The 22476-nt window shown below is 42.5% G+C and overlaps 1 protein-coding gene across 1 annotated transcript in view; it reads left to right on the top strand.

Moving 5' to 3' along the window:
* The window catches only part of TLN2 (talin 2), a 124049-nt gene that overhangs the window by 42472 nt on the left and 59101 nt on the right, over positions 1–22476 (top strand). The window contains 12 exon segments of the mRNA XM_040413675.1: positions 370–478; positions 2038–2246; positions 2350–2448; positions 2536–2703; positions 4170–4464; positions 5740–5906; positions 6964–7092; positions 8138–8251; positions 8376–8489; positions 11145–11279; positions 11735–11863; positions 12871–12972. Of these exon segments, the coding sequence (XP_040269609.1) occupies positions 370–478; positions 2038–2246; positions 2350–2448; positions 2536–2703; positions 4170–4464; positions 5740–5906; positions 6964–7092; positions 8138–8251; positions 8376–8489; positions 11145–11279; positions 11735–11863; positions 12871–12972 (1770 nt within the window).

Genomic DNA, 22476 nt, shown 5'->3' with positions numbered 1-22476 from the left:
ATCCCATTTAAGTGAAACAATGTGACCGCTCAGAATTTTATGAGAGGCTAAAGGCCCATTTGCACTGTTCAATGTTCTTTAGCGATAATCTGCTGGTGTGAAGGTGCCGCAGATTACCCGATAAACGAGCAAAATGCTCATTCATTGGGTAATTGGACCTTTCATTTGGTCACCGAAAACATAATTTGCCTGCAGCAGATAGTGCACGGCAAACAGTGATTTTGTATGGGGACAGTATAGTCTTCACTGATGAGCAGGTGTTTGCCGAGAAGGAACGCTTCCTTCCAATCATCAGCTTCATCTGTCCAGTGATTTTATATATATATTTTTTTATTATACATATATATTGTGTCTGTCATTGTGTTCTAGGCGTCCAGAGTTTGGATTCAAAACAAAGTAGATGAGTCGAAGCATGAGATCCACTCCCAAGTGGATGCCATCACTGCAGGAACCGCATCAGTGGTCAACCTGACTGCAGGTATTACTATGGTATTCAGTTATCTCTTTATGCTTTAGTAGTAGTAGAGGTCAGTACCAGTCATTAAAGCTACAGTATTATTGCTCATTTGTGTAAAACCCTTTAGCAGTACATTATGGATTTAGCAATGGCAGACCTGACTGCTCCACAATGAAAATAAATGTAGTGACGTGCTCCACTGGCTCCTTTTTTAACCTCATTAGACTTTCAGGAGCATCATTTGTTTCTTAGTAAACAGGCAGAGGTGACAGTGAATAAAGATAAGTGCCAGTGTGCGCTTTATTCATCCTGTGGTTTATTCTCCTACATGGTGAGATTCTTCTGTAAACATAGGATATTACCATTTTTTTTTTTTTGTCCGTATGAGCTTTTAATTATAACATGTTGGCAGCATATTGTGTCATATCTTTGCGCTCCCTCCATCTTTTCTTAGTTAGGGATAAACCCTTTTTACATTTTGCAGTGATGCTGCTGGACCTGGCTTTGTCCATGCGCTGATAATGGGTAATCTGCCATTTTGTATGGGATCGATTTAGCTTTAGCAATCCATGTTTTCGCTGAAAAAGAGAGCGCAAAAAATTTAGTTAAATAGGGCATGAAGGACAACTTATATCCTGTGAAATATGCTTAGCAGATTTATAGGTGACAGGGTTACTTCATATGTAGCCACGTTCTATAAGGTGTAAACCTCAGGCTATGTTCACCCCACCGTTTCCATTGCTCTGCTTTTGTTATAAGGATAGAACAATAAAAATAATTGAAGTGCCAAAACTGACTGTAGCGTACTGCGCCCAATGGACCTCATTGGCTTTAATAAGATCCTTCAGGCCTCCATTGGAAAATCCGCCATCTTAATGAACAGAAAAGCCACATGCTGTCCTGTGTTTTTGAGAGAATCTGCAACAAAAGCTCTGTTGTAGGTGCGAGCATAGCCTGTTGTAGGTGCGAGCATAGCCTGTTGTAGGTGCGAGCATAGCCTGTTGTAGGTGCGAGCATAGCCTGTTGTAGGTGCGAGCATAGCCTGTTGTAGGTGCTGATTTCCTTGAGATCAAGAGGATTGATATGTTGAAGCCCGACATCCCTATCCTTTTGCCTCCCAACATCTGCCTTGTGCAAGGCCACCCAACTTTTTTATATTAGATGGATTTGGCTAACAATGTGTATGGCCAACTTTAGTGATGGTTACCCTGTCCTGCTTGAAAATCAGGGGCGGACTAGCCATAGACCTTACAGGGAAACTTCCTGTTGGGCCGATGCCCAGGGGGCCACCCAAGCCCTCATCATGGCCGCTGTCTGGGTACATAGCGATCTGATGCCATGAGCATTACACTTGCCCCGCCTTCTGTGAATTTGCACACTCATGGGCCCAGTCTTGCCCTGTTCTCTATTAAAAGTCAGCAATAAAAAAACTGTTTAATAAATCTAAAATGCAAAAATTCTAAGTTTGAGGAAGGCAGCTTTAGTGCGATAGTGATGTCTGATGTGCATTGTGGAGATGATCATTTGTCATCAGAGGTCTTCAATGTGTATGGAGATCATTTTCTTCTTTTTCCTCCTAGGGGATCCGTCAGAGACTGACTACACGGCTGTGGGATGTGCAATTACCACTATTTCTTCCAATTTGACGGAGATGTCCAAGGGTGTAAAACTATTGGCTGCCCTGATGGAGGACGAGGTTGGAAGTGGGGAGAAATTACTGGGAGCAGCCAGGACACTGGCAGGAGCAGTCTCCGATCTGCTTACAGCAGTACAACCATCTTCAGGAGAGGTGGGCCCTCAGAATGTATTGAAAGATACATTCCAAAAACCATTTACTTGGGAAAACTGGGAATAAATGTATGGTAAGTGTAAATGTTTGCTTTCCCTTATAGCCCCGGCAGACTGTTCTCACAGCGGCAGGCAGCATCGGGCAGGCAAGTGGAGACCTTCTCCGACAGATTGGAGAGAGTGAAGCAGATGAGCGGTTCCAGGTAATTATGAAATATTCAGATTGACAATGTGCCGTTTCCCATTACCACCTCCACTCTACACCCCCTTTTATGTGTTCTATGTTCTAGGATGTGCTAATGAGTTTGGCAAAAGCTGTAGCCAATGCAGCTGCCATGTTGGTCCTGAAGGCCAAGAATGTGGCACAAGTAACTGAAGACACGGTCCTGCAGAACAGAGTGATTGCTGCTGCTACTCAGTGTGCGCTTTCTACCTCCCAGCTAGTGGCATGTGCCAAGGTGAGCCAGCCAGTGCATAGCGTGCAATATTCAAGTGATGCTTTTGCCATTGGGCGAGATCTATCAAAACTGGTGAAAGGAAAACGGGCTTAGTTGTCCATAGCAACCAATCAGATTGATCTTTGAAAAATAAGAGGTGGAATCTGATTGGCTGTTATGGGCAGCTATAAGCCCGTTTTCCTTTGCACCCGTTTGGATAAATCTTCCCCAGTGATTTTATAACTGCATTTCTATTTTTTGGAGCTGCAATGGACGCTAAACAGCATCAGCCTCCAGCATTTCAGCCATGATCATTTTTATACAAATGAATGCATAGCATCCCCCATGTTCTTTTTAGGTTACTGGTGGTCCATAACTGATGCACAACATGTAGACACTGTTCACATTGATGTTTTTAAGTTTCCACCAGGGATTCCTAGATTGTTTATGGCAAGAACAGCACAGTCAGCAACACTCCTCTTGCCATCAAACCTAGCATAGGTTGAAGCCGATGAAATGAAGCCAGCACAGTATACGTTTTTAGTACTGATCAGTTACTCAATATGGTTTTGGATCAGATAGTATTGACTTTTTTCCATTATGGACTAATGTACATAGGACCATTCAGGTGAATTATTGGGGATGAGCCTTTGTAGAAACCCCCTTTCCTGATGGTTGCCAACCATCCAGAAAATAAAGGCGACTTTTTATTTGGTGTGTCCATGAAAAAAACTGATGTGTCTGTGATTTTTTTTTTTGTGGCTGGTGGTACCTGACTAGATTACTTTGATGGTAATTATCATCATTTTACAGCTCACAATAAATGCTGGTAATGAGTTCATGTCAGTGAATCTTTATCATTCATTATGGTTTTCTAATGTGTCCGTAAAAAATTGTCTGAAATATCGCTCTATGTAAAAGGTCCTTAAAACCCTTTTGAGGGTTTAGAACAAGACTTATATTACCATATGGACTGTGTAAAATTGATGGATGTCTCTGCCTTGTGTTTTTCTTTTCTTTTTTTTTTATGTCATGTAGCTCATGTTAGTAATGCCAGGTTTTTTCCTACATTTGTATGACAAATCTTTGCCAACGGACCCAGATAAATATGTCAAACAGATGTAACTAACAAGCCACAGCCCTGTAACATTGCTTTCAAAAAGATAACATTCAGCAATACAACTTTTTTTATAACATTCAGAATAGCAAAACTTTTTGATTAAAACAATGGCTGCTGCTACAATTTTTAGCACTTTCAAACCCTGATTTTACTTAAAGAGGATTTTATAAATACTTGTACCCTCCATGAAATAACAATTCTGGAGCATCTTTACCTCAGTATTGTGCTGTTCCTTTGTTATTCCTTCTATAAATGTATAAGAACACAAACATTTATCAATGCTAATTTAGGAGTATGACTTGGCAATTTCATGGGCTGCTGATCATATCATATTGCTGTCGGACCTAATTGCTGGCCTCTGTTCTAGGTGGTAAGTCCTACTATTAGTTCACCAGTATGTCAAGAACAACTAATTGAAGCTGGGAAGCTGGTGGATCGCTCTGTGGAGAACTGTGTGCGATCCTGCCAATCAGCCACAGAGGACCTAGATTTATTGAAGCAAGTCAGCGCAGCTGCCAGTGTGGTCAGTCAAGCCCTTAATGACCTCTTGCAACATGTCCGCCAGTTTGCAAGCCGTGGGGAACCCATTGGCCGCTACGACCAGGCAACAGATACTATCATGTCCGTCACAGAGAGCATATTCAGCTCCATGGGTGATGCAGGTCAGTGCCTCTAGTAAGAAGTGACTTGGAATTGACCATTATGAATATGTGATAGGAGTGTAAAAGAAGATAGTCCAGCTCAGCTCTCCACAATTCAGATGACCCACATGTACGGAAAAAGAAGACTAGTAGACTAGGTTGCAGGAAAGACTTACAGCTGGGAGGTCTGGTAAAAACTTCCGATATATCGCTTTATGGGGAAAGATTCAGTAAAACTTGTAATTTAAACATTTAAATCTTTTTCTGAACTTAAGGCCACCCGCTCAGTGACTGACGGCTATCTCTGTATATACAGTTGTACGGAGAATGCCATCATTCACTCTTAACACCTTCCCCCGTGTACAACTATCAGTGACTGACAGCTATCTCTGTGTACACACTTACAAATGGAATGCTATCAATTACTGATAACACCTCCCCTGTGTACAGCTATCTCTGTATACACACTTACACAGAAAATGACATTAATCACTGGTAACACCTCCCCCGTGTACAGATATCAGTGACTGACAGCTATCTCTGTATACACACTTACACAGAAAATGACATTAATCACTGATAACACCTCCCCCGTGTACAGATATCAGTGACTGACCGTTATCTCTGTATACACACTTACACAGAGAATGCTGTCAATTACTGATAACATCTCCCCCATGTACAGTTATCAGTGACTGACAGCTATCTCTGTATACACACTTACACAGGGAACGCTGTGAATCAATGATCCTCTGTGAACAATGAAGGTAGAAATAACTGAATTATTTCCCACAAAACTATATATTTTGTGGTGACAGGACCTCTTTAAAACGCAGTTTAACAAGGTATACAGCGTGCTTGAATGGCTTACTCTTTTCAGATTGATATATCTTTAGTCATAACTAATGTGCAAGCGACTTGCACACTGTATACTGTTGCTGTTCTATGTTTTAAGCTGATGGAATAAAGGTTTTTATGAGAGCTCCCCGCTGTGCTGGACATGTTTATGATTCCTACATGATGTGAGAGCATTATAATAATTAGTTAGGAAGTGCAATCACTCTGAGGTGTGATTGAACCTGCTTGTATATTTATGCATTAGTTAATATGATCTTTAAGTGTGTGATTTCCCAATTTTTCAGTTCACATTACCCACTTGAAAGCTAACAAGTGAATTCTTGGTTCTCGATTAGGTTTAGATGTTCTTCTCATTGATTCTTATGGGAAATATATTATTATATACATTTACAAAAATGTTAATAATATGGGCATATATATATATATATATATTTGCAGGAGAAATGGTGCGGCAAGCACGAGTGTTAGCTCAAGCAACGTCGGATCTTGTCAATGCTATGAGGTCTGATGCAGAGGCCGAGCTGGACATGGACAACTCCAAGAAGTTGTTGGCTGCTGCCAAGCTTCTAGCTGATTCTACTGCACGTATGGTGGAGGCTGCAAAGGTAAGTAGATGACAGTCCTAACCCTGGCAAATAAATTGCCTGCAACAATCGCCAATCCAAGTTGATTTAACGCTCATTTACGTTCATTTATAATATGTTGGCATGCCCGTGAGGAATTTTGTAGGCAAATGATAATGTCTTCATATGATCAGCAAAAAAACTGTGATTCAGTGGTTGTCTAATTCTGGACATATTTACATGAGGCAGTGGTCAGGAACGGATTTTCCTAAGTCCGATTTTCTCCACTTGTTAAAGGCCCTTGATCGATGTAAAAAAAAATTCTAATCCGATATCTTATAGTGCATGGCAATAGCCAAGCTAGATCCAGCCCTGTACCTCAAATGGATCTAGGGATATCCCCATGTGTTGCTCATATGCTCTGCTAGATTTATTTCAAGCTGGCAGCTCAAGCAGTGCGTCTTTTCTCAGGGGGGCATGTCCTTTCTGCTGTAGTTCTTTCCTTGTAACTGTCACAACTAACAGAAGATATGGCTGGTGGCAGTTAAAGATTTAGGGTCCATTCACACGTCTAAGTGTTTTGCGGATCCGCACATCACAGACACTATATTAGAAAATGCCTTTTCTGTTCCGCAATTGCGGACAAGAATAGGATATGTTCTATTTTTTTCAGGAACGAAATTGCGGATCCAGAAAAAACGTACGCGGATCCCGATAATACAGATGCCTATCCAGGAAATGTGGATTTGCATCCGTTCCAGCCCCATTGAAAGTGAATGGGTCCGCAAATTGCGGAACGAATGCGGACCCAAATTACGGACGTGTGAATTTACCCTAAATCTGAGCACATGGGACCACGTCAGTGAGGTGGACAAGAAATAAGGAAATTAACCAGCAGGTGGCGCTACAGAGACACATTTTATTGACTAGCTCAGTGGCTATACAACATTTTTAATTACATGCAGTTAGAAAAGCATTCAGTTGAAAATGTAGAAATTTATTTTTGTGGCACGACCCATTTAACTGAGTTATGATTGCTGCCAGTGTTAGATATATATTAATGTATAACTAAAGTTAATGAGTTCCATATTGCTTTCAGGGAGCTGCCGCCAACCCTGAAAATGAAGATCAGCAACAGCGGCTTAGGGAAGCGGCAGAGGGTCTGAGGGTGGCTACCAATGCAGCGGCCCAGAACGCCATCAAGAAGAAGATTGTTAACAGGCTTGAGGTGAATAGCTATATAGAAATAGTGTTCAAGAGTAGAAAACATGACTTTTCACAAAGTGATAAAATGAAATGCTCCATGACACGCAAGGACTTTAAATTGCCCGTAAACTACAGTGCAAGATTTGTTCCCTGGTCTCTGATATCATGGCTGCTTGGGGATCAGTGTCTCAGCAGATTTATAGGAGCTGAGAAATAAGATGTGTTCATCAATGTCTATGTACTGTACCGTATCTCAATAAATGCTGCCTCCTGCAGTGTTCAATTTTAACATTCGCGAATTAGAGGATGACATTGAGACAGTAAATGTTTTAAATGGATTTTGTGCTTCCAGACAACTCTTTGTCTATCCCCCCTTTAGGATTGCCCTCTGCAACAAGCACTGTATGTCTGCATTCCCCACATCCAGTATTCCGGTTAAAGAGGTTTTCCCATCTCAGACCATTGTCTGATAGCTGCTGGGACCCGCACCAACACTGAGAACGGAGCCGCGAAAGTTGTGGAGGGGCATGCGCAGCCGCCTCCATTAATTTCTATGCGGCCACCGAAAATAGCCGAGTGTGTTGGAAGAGTTTTGATGGTGGCCAGACCCGGTCCTCCAGTCACCACCTTCCCCGCCCTCGTCTCAGACAATGGGGGCACATCTTAGCGATATGCCCGCATTGTCTCAGATGAGAGAACCCCTTTTAATGACCACTTTTCTGTTTACAATAATGTTCTGCTCAATCTTTTCTATAAAAGCTTAAGTTCTGCCGAGAACGGAGCAGTGGTGGAATTTTAGAGTCCTGTTACAAGATAAGAGCGTAATTGAGAGTCACAACCTCTTTGACTTCAGCTTTCTAATAGGAGGAAACGTCTCCCACAGACTCTGCGTTGTGTCCCGCACCATAGAAAATGAAATTAGAGCCGCATCTTTTGATGGCAGAGGAATTTGCTTGTGCAGTGGCTATAACCTTTCCTCTATGCTCCATTTGATCATTTATTTCTCCTTTGATCACTGCTCATTTGGACCTTTTGTGTCTCATTCACTTTCTCTTAAATTTTAACAGGCTGCCGCAAAACAGGCCGCTGCAGCTGCTACCCAGACTATTGCAGCTTCACAGAACGCCTCGGTCTCAAACAAGAACATGGCAGCTCATCAGCAGCTGGTCCAGAGCTGCAAGGTACCAGAGAGATGATTGTGCACTGCAGTACCGCCATCCTCTCCTACCCCATGTATTATGTGATGCACAGACCATACGGAGTGCTTAGTGTGGATAGTGACGTGCATTTCCTTTACTTCTGCAGGCTGTGGCCGACCATATTCCCCAGCTGGTACAAGGTGTAAGAGGCAGTCAAGCTCAGGCCGAGGATCTGAGTGCCCAACTGGCTCTCATTGTTTCCAGCCAGAACTTTCTGCAGGTGAGAGAACTTTTTTGGGCATTGGTGTAGGCTGGGTTCCCAGGTAGGTGCTGCAGGGGGGTAGTAGGCCGTGTGGCCAGTGCTGCAGTTTCTTGGCAAGTACAAAATGCAGCAAGTTTAATATGTGCTTTACTTGACTTGCTGGGAAATTCCATCAAAACTCTGCCGTTTTGTTGTTTAATTACGGCCTGCACAGAAGACTACCGTCAGAAGACCACTGTGTAGAAACCCAGCCTTTATCCTTCTCCTATGCCTAACATAGGTAGTCATATACTGGGCTGGATGTGATAATCCAGTATACAGTATATATGTTAGCAAGGCAAAGTAAATTAAAGATGTTTTTCGGCTAGTTGTAACTAATGATCTATCCTCTGTTTCTAACTCCCCTGTCAGGAGTTAGACATCCCCCACCAGTCAGATATTGATGACCAATCCTGAGGATAGGCCATCAGTATAGAAAACCCAGAAGACTCCTTTATTTTTGCTGTCTCCCGCTGACACACCTCTTGTTAAAAAACTTCAACCAATCACAGGTCACACAGTCCAAAAACACCACATTGTTTCTATATGTGCCTTGCTTCCAGTTTGCTTACTTTTTTGGGAACAGGTCCAGCACACGATCAGGATTGCGTGCGGAAAATCCACACATGTCCATTTATTTTATTTTTCCTGTCCGGATTTTCTCCATTCACTTCAATGGGGATCGGAGAATCCGCACCAAATCCGCATGTAAATCTGGGCCCACACTACTTCCACACTATCTGAAAGGAACCAAGATTGTAACAAGACATGAGAATTTTTGTGGTGGTCCAGGTGAATAAACAACGGAGAGATCCTGAAACGCATGTTTTATCAGTCTGAGCACCATTAGGGTACAACCACATGACACGGTCATGATGAGGTTAGGAACTGCAGCATCTCATTTCCCTATGGAAGTCAATAGGAAAATAGGTTTCTGAGATAGACCTGGCGGGGGTCCCGGATGGATAGGTCATCAATATAGGAGAGCCCGGAGAACCCCTTTAATCAAAAAGCTAAAGAACCATGAAACTTCTCAACAGTTCAAACAACAGTCCGTAAATGTTCCTGGACAAAAACAACGCACACTAGATGCATAATTCTAAATATTCCCTAACCGCTGCATGACCAGGACACACCAGAACAAGTGATCGTACCCTTATATGTGTGCCTTGCAGTCACTGCTAATTGGTGGGCCGCACCTTTGTTTCCAGTGCCTAGTTCATGTGCGGCCTGCCAGTTATCGCAGTGCGGTACCCGTGTAATAGTGCCCTTACACACTAAAACTCCAGTTTGTAACTAGTCATCTGATATTCAGTCCCATGATACTTCTGGTATAAATGACTAATAGAGTTGTCTGTTTACATCACATTTACAATGTTTCAAACAAGATTTTCTTATAATGATGCAATATAGAAATGACCCCAGTGATAATCACCCCTGAATCAAGCCTTGTATTCTATATCCGAGCTCTGCACCACGGACGCAGGAGACCCTCTGCACTGTGACGCAGGACCACTATATGCAGTGCCTCATCCACTTACAGGGAACTGTGTCACACTTCTATGATTGTGTATTTTTACCCTGGGCCCCTGCAGCAAAGCGTTATCTGTCCTTTGCAAGTTAACTCCACCAGCTCTCCCGTATACCACTGTATACAGCGCCTAATTCATGTTTAGGTGACTGTGATTTTCATATACTGCTGTCCACCTCGTGATTGATATATCGGGGGGCATGGCTCCTGTACAACGGTATCATCCGATCTTTACCTAGTGGACACACAAGTAGCCGATTGGTTTATTTTTATTTTGAATAGCTCCCCGTCATTGGGAGAATATACCATATTAGTGAGCTGTTATTTACTCTTTTGAGACTAACCATTTCCAGTTTTGTTCTATAAACTGGAAATATCCTACTGGTTTACTTCAAGTGTTTTCAGATCTAAGTCTTGACCTGATCCTAGTCGGTCCCCTGCTGAGCCCAACTATGTATGGGTGAAACGCATCGGGATGATGGCGTTACTAACACGGCATGTTTTTGCTATAATATCACGTTACAGCTATCTATAAATCAGGATCGGTTACGGTAGTGATATACAAACTCTGACTCTTATTTATTTCATCAATTTATTATTTTCTGTGTATAATTTTTTATTTTATTTTTTGAGAGTAATTGAGCTGCTAATCGTGGTAGGTGAAATTTTTTTCCGTTATCATATACTAGCCGTTAGCTTTTCCCCTATTCAGGGCCATCCTAGGGCGCTCAGGAGGTTCCTGATACGGGATCGCCCTATCGGGCGGCCATTTCCGTTCTTAGGTAGCGCAATATAGAGTTAGGGCCAGTTTGAGGGTCAGAGCCCATAGGATATTATATTTGGCCTGCACCTGCTATCAGTGTCCCTAAGGCAGAGAATTGATTCATTTAAATCAATCTTTTTTTCTTTCATGGTTTTCTTTGTTATCACTAGGGTTATTTTTAATTTTTTTAATGATCTATAATAAAGGCTATGTTTTAGGGATGGTAGTCTGTGACTGCTGATTATTATATATACCACCTGTCATAATATTATTATACCCACAGACGGGTTTCTGTCTGAACTGTGAGTCCCAGTAATAATCACCCTTCTCTTGAATACAGCCTGGAAGTAGGATGGTTGCTTCTGCCAAAGCTGCTGTACCCACTGTGACAGATCAAGCAGCTGCCATGCAGCTAGGTCAATGCGCCAAGAACCTCGCTACCAGTTTGGCTGAACTACGTACAGCTACGCAGAAGGTGAGTTACATAGGTTTATGTGCTGATAGTGGTAGAAGACGAATATTGAGTAAAGGGGTTATCCATCATTAATGTAAAAAATGAATATAGTACCTGACAATCTTTCTAACAAAGCTAGAAACAGAACTGTACCTGACATGGATCCAGAGATCTCCCCATTCATTGCTCCTCCTGTTCTGCCAGATTAGCTCAGTGGGCATGCCCTTTCTGCTGCATCGGATGGCAGTTGAAGGATGGAACTGAGCATGTATGTCCACCTCACAGGTGGACACTGAAACTAGGAAAGTAACAACAGTGGTGCTATTACAGATTTAATTGAATAACTCAGTGGCTATGCTACATTTTTAACTGCGTGCAATTACGAAAGCATTCAGATCCAGGGGCTGGTTTGAAAACTGTACAACATTTTTTGTGCACAACCCCCTTTAACTTTTTCTTTATTACCCTATATTCAGGCTCATGAAGCTTGTGGCCCTATGGAAATTGATTCTGCCCTGAATTCTGTCCAGACGCTTAAGAATGAATTGCAGGATGCAAAGATGGCGGCTACGGATGGGCAACTGAAACCCCTTCCAGGGGAGACGGTAACGAATACCCTTCTAAGTTCCCAGTCTTGTGGGGGTCATAACTTTCTCTGATGCATTATGCCATGGTGAGGTATATCCACACCTATGACCTGCTCCAAGTTTACCTCATTTTATTACATCCTTAGTGCAGTGCTGCAGTGTTTAGGTTGTACAGGATTCTGTACAGTTTGTGTGGCAGCCTGCCATAATTGGCGCTACCAGAGGAATATCGGATTATGTAATAATACATTTACAGGCCTGGTCCGCCCCAGTTACAGCTGCCATTTACTGGTCAGTCTCTTTTGCAAAGGTCCCTTTAGATGGGACGATACAGCAGGTGATTGTCGGAAAGAAAGCTTCCTTTCTGGCAATCGCGTGCTCATCAGTGAAGGAGACTGCACCATTTACTTGCAGTGATCTCCTCCACAGTATGGGGAGACAGACTCGTTGTTTGCCCACAGCAGAGCGTGATTACACAGCGCAATCTGCTGCCGCCAAACAAGGATTTTTGTGTCCGCATGGATGATGCGAGAAATAAAAGGTGAGCTCTGATTGGTTGTTGTAGGCGCAACAGTTTTCCTTTTAGACACTTTTGATAAATGAGGCAAGTATATATATGAAAGTGTATGAGCAGCTGTCACTCTCCTATATGTCTATTTTAGTAAATACCTTGTGTCCCACCCATGAAATAACAAATCTGGAACATAATTTTTTATAGGTCTGTGATGTGCTGTTCCTCTGTTATTCCTACTAGTAATATGATTACATTGACAAGTGGGTGCTCACACTGCTCAATCAGTTCTCCACATTGTCATAACCAAGTGAGTGGTATTCATACATGTCTAGGAGGAATACGGACAAACGCACCACACAGAGTTATAAGGAAAGATGCTTCTGTGAGGAATGTGCTTATTTGCTCAACTAGACAAGTCAGGAGTGGTGACGGATCTTGCTTTTGGTAGATCCTGATTGATACATTCTTATTGTTAATGTACTCCATATAAAAGCTCTTGTGTTCTCTGCAGTTGGAGAAGTGTGCCCAGGACCTTGGCAGCACATCTAAGACGGTGGGCTCCTCCATGGCTCAGCTGCTGACCTGTGCGGCTCAGGGGAATGAACATTACAACCGGTAGGTTACTCGGGTCAAATTTACTGTCATTGCTTTTTATTCAATAATTCTAATGATATCATTTATTATAAGGAAAATGGAGCTGTGCTCTTTGTAGATTACGCGCGCCAGTGGAAGGATACTTCAATCCAATTTATATGAGAGGTTCCTAAACCAGTAGGTCTTATATTCCATGTTCAGTTAACATGTGAATATTATGTCCTCTTTTCTGAGTGGTGATTTGATTTTATAACCTGCTTTGAAATTACTTTATTATTGTTTTATTATTAGCTTTGTAGTGCAAGTTTCAGTAAAACCATTTTGTCTTTTTTCTTGCAAGATTGTCCGTTCTTTACCCTAAAGTTAAACTGTTATGTGAGTCACACAAAGGCAAAGGGCCCCCGACATCTCCTTACCCTCTGAGCGAGGAAGGCCCTCAAGGGTGAAGAACTGATACTTTCCTCCCCTAGCTTCAATTGTAGCTGTTTTAGTTTGATCTTACTATAATGTAGCGACAGGGGTCGTTAAACATTTCTGTAATGTTCTTTTCTAGGGAAATGAGTTTCTTGTGTACTAGAAAACAGGAGTACGTGTCTTCTTAGCAACACTGAACAATGCTAAGGCTAGCTTTACATCTGCACATTGTGATCCGGCAGAGATTGCTGGGAATTGGGCGGACACAAACTGCAGCGGTTTTCGTCCGGCCAATTCTCAGCTTTTTTACCAAATCTCCACCGAACCCCATTATAGTTAAAGGGAACCTGTCAGCAGGTTTTATGGTGTCCTACTAAGGGCTACATAAATAAGAGACTGATTCTCTTAGCACAATGCTGGGTCACTTTCTTTAATTGACCCAGTCAATCTGCCAACATCTTGTATTGAAAAGCTCCAGTGAAAGACCTTTCACTTACCAGTAGGAGGAGCTCCCGGCCGGTCACAGACATCGCAGGTAAGTATAATGCTTCTATTTATTGCTAAGTAACCATGGCAGCCAAGACTGCCAATAGCGTCTTGGCTGCCATGGTAACCGATCGGAGCCCCAGCGATTAAACTGGGACTCCGATCGGAAACTCTCCGCTGCCACCAATGATTGGGGGGGGGGTGATTTTTAATTAGGGGGGGGGGCGAAGAGGGGAGGCCGCACTGGTCATATTTAATACTGGGAATCCGCACTGGCCACCAATGAATATAGAGGGAGGGGGCCGCACTGGTCACAATACTGGGGAGGGAGGGGGGGCCGCACTGGCCACCAATGAATATAGAGGGAGGGGGCTGCACTGGTCACATTTAATACAGAGGAGGGAGGGGGTCTGCCCCCTCCTGCCTGGCAGCACCTGATCTCTTACAGGGGGCTATGATTCGCACAATAATTGTGCGGATCACAGCCCCCTGTAAGAGATCGGGTGCTGCCAGACAGCAGGGGGCAGTCATGTACACAGTTCTTTTAGTATATTCTAAATTGAAGCGTCCCCATCACCATGGGAACGCCTCTGTGTTAGAATATACTGTCGGATCTGAGTTTTCACGAAGTGAAAAATCAGATCTGTAAAAACCAGTTATGCAGACGGATCCATTCTGAACGGATGCAAGCATTTGCATTATAGGAGCGGATCCGTCTGTGCAGACACCAGACGGATCCGCTCCAAACGCAAGTGTGAAAGTAGCCTTAGAATGACAGATAAGTGTCATCTATTGTGATTTAGAAAGCTTTAGGATATTTTATAAATATGTGTGTGTTACGTGAAAATTTTTATCTAATTTCAACAAAAATTCTTTAAAACTATGTTTAACATAAAAACGAAATTAAACAATAAGCCATTTTCTGATGACACATTTCCAAGGGTCAGTGAGTGATTTGCTATAAAAGTGAGAATGTTGAGGATCTGCGATCAATGACGTTTTCTTCCCAGTCCTGTTAAACCTCTCTAGTTATTTGACATCACGCTAGGCAACTGCATTGTCCACATTACACATCAGGCAGGATTTGAGGATTTGAGCATAGTTGGGTGTGGTTGTAAAATTATTTATAACCTTGATTTCGTGTGAAAAGTTAGATGTAGTCGAATCGCCAGCCAAGTAACTGGCTTTTAAAGGTCATCTGTTCTGATAATTGTAGGAATCCTGGAAAGCTTTCATTACTTGAGTAAAGGCTCACACACATCAGCGTATTTTTTTCCGTGTCTATTCTGTTTTCTGTTTGCAGTCCGTATGCGGAACTATTTACTTCAATGGGGCCGCAAAAAAACGGAAATGATTCCATGTGCATTCTGTGTCTGCATGGCCATTCCTCACTATGGGAAAAGGATAGGACTGTTCTATTAGGGGCCGGCCCTCCCATTCTGCAAAATGCAGAATGCACACAGCCAGTATCCGTGTTTTGCGTATCCGCAATTTGCAGACCACAAAACATCCAATCGTCGCATGCATGAGCCCTAAGGGTCCATTCACACGTCCGTTTGTGTTTTGCGGATCCGCAAAACACTGACACCGGCAATGTGCGTTCCGCATTTTGCGGACCACACATTGCCGGCACTATCATAGAAAATGCATTTTCTTGTCCGCAATTGCGGACAAGAATAGGACATGTTCTATTTTTTGGCGGATCTGGAAGTGCTGATGCGGACAGCACATTCCGGCCTCATTAAAAATGAATGGGTCCACACCTGTTCCGCAAAATTGCGGAACGGATGCGGACCCATTTTGCAGACGTGTGAATGGACCCTAAGGCTGTACTTTTGTAGGCCTCATGCACATGCCCAAGTTTGTATTTTGCTTCACAAACCACGGATCCACAAAATACGTATAACTTTTGTGTGCAGTCCACATTTTTTCTAACTCCCATTACTAGAAATAACTATTGTCGTCCAATTGCGGACAGCACAAGGATGACATCTGTGGGCTTTTTTTTCTAAATTTTTATTTTTTATTTTAAGCCCCCAGAGAAATGAATGGGTCCATGTTGAAAAGATGCTGATTGAATGCGGATGCAAAATCCTGTTGTGTGCTTGAGCCCTTATTGTAATCTAATTAAACCTCACAATCAGGGCTCATAAATACATGTCCTATTATTGTCCGCATTACAGACAAGGAGAGCACTGTCTTATTAGGGGCCGGCTGTTCAATTCCGCAAAATATGGAATGCACACGGGCGTCATCCGTATTTTTTGCAAATCCGTTTTTTTGCAGACCGCAAAATACATACGGGCGTGTGCACGAGCCCTCACGCTGCTGAATATTTACATTGTGTAACAGTGGATCTGAGGAATAGTATCAGTCTAGTACAGATTTGGCAGTTTATTTCGTGGATCTCACTCGCCTCATAAAATCACATTTAATGTCCATTTAAGGCAAGGAACAACTGAACTCCGCCATAGTCGAGCCAGCTCCATGCACACTATCACTTCATAAAGATGGGTAGAATAGATTAAGGGGCGGAGGGGATTTGCTTTTAATTTATTGAAGCTTTGTGTCTTTATTAACCCTTGTGTTTTAGGAACATGTTCATATTTTTGAAAAATCTATTAATTATAAGCAATGAAATGGATGGATGTATATATTTCAACTTTTAAATGTGCAGCTTGCCATAGTTGTTTTTTTTTTTGTTAGTTTTTTGCAGGTATCATGAAAAGATAGGCAAATTACTATTACACTGTTTTTAACTTCCTCACAATTTCAAGATCTCTGCCTGTTGTCAGTGGATAGTTACTGTATGTTCTTTATTACATTCGCTGCCTACAATCCGGATTTTGACCTTACATGATTGAGGACATTAAAATCCATCCATAGAGGCAGTCCTCTGTAAAGGCTGTATTAGACAGCCTGATGTGGCAGACGATTGTCAGGAGGGAAGTGTTCCCTCTCGGAAATCATCTGCTCGCTAGTGGAGGAGACCACTGCTATTACATGCAGCTAGGGTTGTCACGATGCCAAAATTTTTATTCGTTTTCGATACCATAAAAAAGTATTGCAATACTCTATACCATTCGATATCACGCGAAAAAAATAGAACACCAAAAAAGCCGTGTGCATTTCACATTTCATGGAACGTCTGGCCCATAATCGAACAGTCCTATCCTATTTTTTGGGGGGACCATAGCGAATCGCACAGTTTTGATTTATTTATTTGTCTGTTATGGCGTTCATCACATAGGAGATTTTTTTAAAAATTTTAATAGTTTGGACTTTTCGGACGTGGCGATATGTAATATGTTTATTTATTGTTTATATATTTTAAATGTAAAAATGGGAAAGGTGGTAATTTATACTTAATATTTAGCTTTTTTTTTTTTTTTACTTTTTATTTAATAACTTCCCCCCCCTTAGGGGCTAGAACCTGGGATCTTTTAAACCCTTGTCCTGTTCACCCTAATAGAGCTCTATTAGGGTGAATAGGACTTCACACACTCCCTGCTGCTCTGTGCACACAGCAGCAGGGAGCTGACCATGGCAGTCAGGGCTTCAGTAGCGTCCCGGCTGCCATGGTAACCGATCGGAGCCCCAGAATTGCACTGCTGGGGCTCCGATCACACCTGCCACTGCACCACAATGAGAGGAGGGGACCCTGTGGCCACTGCCACCAATGATTATAATACTGGGGTGGCGCACTGCGCCACCAATGTTTTTGATACTGGTTGGATGAGGGGGGGGGGGGGGCGCACTGCGCCACCAATGAAAATGACTAACGTTTAATACAGATACAGGAGGCGGGTGCCGTCGGCAAAATTACGTAACCGGCTGCCATCAGCAGCAGTTAAGCCCTCAGGTGCCACTGATCGCAGCTCCCTGTCATAGAAGTCGGGTGCCGGCTATGTGATTCTGCCGCCGCCTCCTGTATCTGTATTAAACGTTAGTTATTTTTATTGGTGGCGCAGTGGCCACAGCCCCTCCCCTCTCTCTCTCCTCATTAGCAGCAGCGGCAGAGGGGGTAGGGAGAGACTGCTTCCTTCTCCCCTGTGCTGCTGAGGAGACATGGCGCGCGCTGAGAGCAGCACGTGCCATGTTCTGTGATACTAGGTTGCGCAGTAGCATCGGTAAAAGGCAAATCCCGGTAACGAATTGATAGCGGTACAAAAGTATCGATTGGGTATCGATAATTCGATACCCGGTGCAACCCTACATGCAGCAATGTCCTCCACAGCATGGGGAGGAGTGATCGCTATGCTATCGCTCATCCCCATGCTTTATAGTGGTTTGCTGGCAGCAGATTGTTATTAGACACCACAATCTGCCGCCTTCCAACGATAATTTTTGAACATGTCAAAAGATTTGGATTGCTCGATGATCAAGCGTTTGCTTGTTTATTGGGCAGTCGGCCCAAAATTTGGGCAGTGTAATACAGGCTTAAGTTTTAGTCTTTCTTCAGACACACATTATTTTTTTTCTGTGACCAGTGATGTTTTTCAGACCTTAAACGTTTAGGACATATCCACATCTGGGACCCACACCTATCTACAGATGTGAAAAGAGATGTAGCCACACATGTGCAGCTCTCTCTATTCACTTCTCTAGGAATCAGAGAGCATGCTTGCCAATTACAATTCTCTCCATTCACTGCGGCTGCACATATGGGGCTCTTTCTATTCACTTCTATGGAAGATCTAAGAACGGCCAAGCTCTTCTCGGAACTCCCATAGTAGAGACTGGAGAGAGCCCCATATGTGCAGCCACCTCTCCATTCATTTCGGCACCAGTAGGGACAGGTGGTTGGGGTGCAAGTTTCAGGAAGACTCCTTTAGTGGGCTTGTTTGAGAATTTTAAAGAGTATTTTTTCAGAATCTGAAAGCTTTGTCCTACACTGTATTGTGGAGCATGATCTCTCTAGCCTACCCTGGTAGTCACAGATTGCCAGTTGTATGAGCAAGATTAGCTTAGGTTTGTAATCCCTTGGTCTAAACAAGGATGTTTTCATTCACCAACAGCAAGTATGGATCTTGAATAGTGTTGTGAAGATTGCACAACTGTATAGATATAAAGAACTTTTTTATAATATAGAAATCAGTTAAAAAGTAAGCAGACCACCATGTAGGGTAGGTGCCGTGAAACATAACCATACTTTTCTTGTGGCAATCCACTTCTTTAAGGGTCCATTCACGGGTCCGCATCCGTTCCGCAATTTTGCGGAACAGGTGCGGACCCATTCATTTTCAATGGGGCCGGAATGTGCTGTCCGCACCTGCATTTGCGGATCCGCACTTCCGTTCCGCAAAAGGATAGAACATGTCCTATTCTTGTCCGCAATTGCGAACAAGAAAAGGCATTTTCTGTGAGAGTGCCGGCGAACTCACATTGACGTGTGTATGGACCCTTATCCTGAGAAATGCATTTTTTTTATTTTTATGGAAATAAAGCTTTCCACACTATGGGTGGAGTTGCCTTTTTTGGTGCGCCATAGTTCTTCCAGTGACACCGCCCAGCAGCTCCCCTCGTTTGATTGACAGTTCCTGAGATTTCAGAACCAATTTCACAAACTTTTTTGCATAACAGACGCACTTCTCAACATAAAAGAACGGATTTTCACAAGAAAAGTTTGATTATGTTTCAGGGCACCCACCCCACATAGTGGTTTGTTACTTTGAAACTAATTCTGGAGGTAATTGACTCCCTTTACCACTTGCGGACCAACACTATAAACCTACGTGCTTTCTTTTGTATAGCAGCACTTGTATATATTGTGGCACGGTGGCTAGCACTCCATTTATAGTGCTCTATTGTGGTGCCTATTTCTGTACTCATATTTGCAAGATTTATGATTGGTTCCCGTGGCAGATATTGGCTTAAATGGGTTGTTGCACAAAAATATTCAACGTTTTTAAACCAGCAACTGGATCAGAATATTTTTGTAATTGCATGGAATAAAACGTGTAGTATAGTCACTTGGTTATTCAAGAAAATCTAGATGTATAGTTCCACCTGCTGTTTGACTTTTGCTCAGTTTTATCCTTCAACTGCCACCAGCTAGATCTCTTGTTAGACTCTGTGACAGAGCTACAGCAGTAGGGTAATGCCCCCTAAGAATGGACACGCCTCCTGAGCTGTGATAGGGAACAAGCTGTAATAGAAAGGACACACCCCTGAGTGTCCAGCCTGAAATAAATCTAGCAGAGCAATTTGAGAAATAAATGGAGAGATCTCTGGATCCATGTGAGGTACAAGGCTGGGTCTAGGTTTGTTAGAAAGAGATTGCCATGTACTATATGATGTCTGATTTTTATTTTTTTACATTAACCATGGGATAACCCCTTTAAAGAAAAGATAGTAAAAGTTATAAACCGTAATGTGGACCTTAAAATGGTAACACTGAAAAATACAGCAATTACTGCAAAAAAAATCAAATTAAGATAAGTAAATAAAAAAATAAAGTTGTGACTGTTGGCACAAGATCATGAAAACATGCCACTGCCAACCCTGGCTTAATATGGGGTTAATGGTACCTGTCAGCAGATTTGTACCTATGACACTGGATGACCTGTTACATGTGCACTTGGCAGCTGAAGACATCTGTGTTGGTCCCATATGTGCCCCCGTTGCTGAGAAAAATGAAGTTTTCAGATGAGCCTCTAGGAGCAATGGGGACATTGCCGTTACATCTAGAGGCTCTGCCCTCTCTGCAACTGCCACGTCCTCTGCACTTTGACAGGACCAGGCAAGTTAAATGTGATCACACCTGCCCCTGACTTCTCCTAAAGTCCATAAAGTACAGAGAGTGGGGCAGTTGCAGGGAGAGCAAAGTCTTTAGGTGTAACTGCAACACCCCCGTTGCTCCTAGAGGCTCATTTACATATATTAAAACTTCATTTTTCTCAGCAGTGCTGACACATATGAACATGGGACCAACACAGATGTCTTCAGCTGCCAAGTGCACATGTAACAGGTCAGCCAGTGTCATAGGTACAAGTCTGCTGACAGATGCCCTTTAAATGGTATAATTCTGTGTTTTTTCCAAACCGTTCAACTCTAAGCAAGAAAAGTTAGTGGCTCATTTATGAGTGCAGTTTTCCCTCTGCTATCCCTTAGGAGGCCTCACTAACAACTGATCAATGACATAAATGACTATAAAGTGCTATTGATGTACTGCAGCATAGACACCTAGGAAAGGCTGGTGAGACAGAATGGCAATGTTGTATCTTCCAGCTATAGAAGCGCCTGAAAGTGTAATAATGCGCTGTCTGGCAGAAAGGCTTTCTGATCTTACTCCAAAATGGTGTAGATAAGCAGGGAAACTGCACTAAACTATATATGCCTGCCCTAAGTGGGCGATACAAGGAGACGCCTCACCTCCATAAGACGAGGCAGCCTGGGTAAATTGACATTATTTACTAGGGCTCTAACCTCCTGTTCACCTCGTGTGTTTCAGGATCATAGTATTGTTTCTGCTGCCTGTGTGCTTTTGAAACGCAGGTCTGATGTCCTCACACACCATAGGAACACAATGCAATTAATTCAGTTCCTTTCTGAACAATGGGATCTGTGTAATGTGCCTCTTGGTGTGCCGCCAGCAGTGGTATCGCTAACTTATCAGCGTACTTTATCATAAAACGGTGTGTTCTTACTTTCCTCTTGGAAATCGCTTTAGCTGACTCAGAGGACCTGTCATCATGAAATGCAGTGCAGTCTGCAGGCAGCATGTGGAGCAGCAGGAGCTGGCCAGATTGTGTTGTTTTATGGGAAATTATTCGGCAGAACGGGAAATTTTCTTTTATCCCCCGCCATTCTCTGCACCACTTCTCTGGTCCTTCTGCTTTTTTTTTGTTTTTGCCTTTTCATTTTTCTTCCCTGTCTTCCTGGAGCCATAACTTTTTTATTTTTCCATTCACATATGCACATACGGGCTTGTTTTTTGCTGGACAAGTTGCACTTTCTAATGCCACCATTTAATATGGCATACAATGTACTAGGAACCGGGAAAGAATCCCAAATGAAACGCAATTCCTACACAGTTTTACGGGTTTTGTCTCTGCGGTGTTCTTTATGCAGCATAACTGACCTGTGCCCTTCATTCTCTGGGTCAGTACAATTACAACGAGACCACATATGTATAGGTTTTATATGTTTAAATACTGAAAAAATAAATCAAAACTTTGAAAAAAAAAGATATTTTAGTTTTTTCACATCACCATATTGTGACCCCCATAACTCTTATAGTTATGTCTACTGAGCTGTTTGGGGGCTGATCTGTAGTTTTTATTAATGCCATTTTAGAGTATGTTCCTTTTTTTTTTTTTTTTTTTTTTTTTTTAACACATTTTATTCAATTTCTTGGGGTAAGAGAAGCAATGAAAAAAATGCCATTTTGATACATTTTCCATTACGCTATTCACCATATTATTATTTATATTATAATAGTAGGACGATTTTAGACACGGTGATGGCCATGATGTTTATCATTTTAAATTTTCATGTATTTACTTAATTTTTTTCTTCACTTTTTTTAATTTCTTTTTGTAGCCCCTCCAGGAGGCCACAATGTCCACTACTTTGTTTTTGTTTTTGTTTTTTATAGAGAATATTACTATACTCCCATAGT

The sequence above is a fragment of the Bufo bufo genome, chromosome 1, assembly GCF_905171765.1.
Source record: "Bufo bufo chromosome 1, aBufBuf1.1, whole genome shotgun sequence".
In the NCBI taxonomy this organism is placed as follows: Eukaryota; Metazoa; Chordata; class Amphibia; order Anura; family Bufonidae; genus Bufo; species Bufo bufo.
The sequence above is the reverse complement of the archived record's forward strand: the minus strand, read 5'-3'. Positions and strand labels throughout refer to the sequence as shown.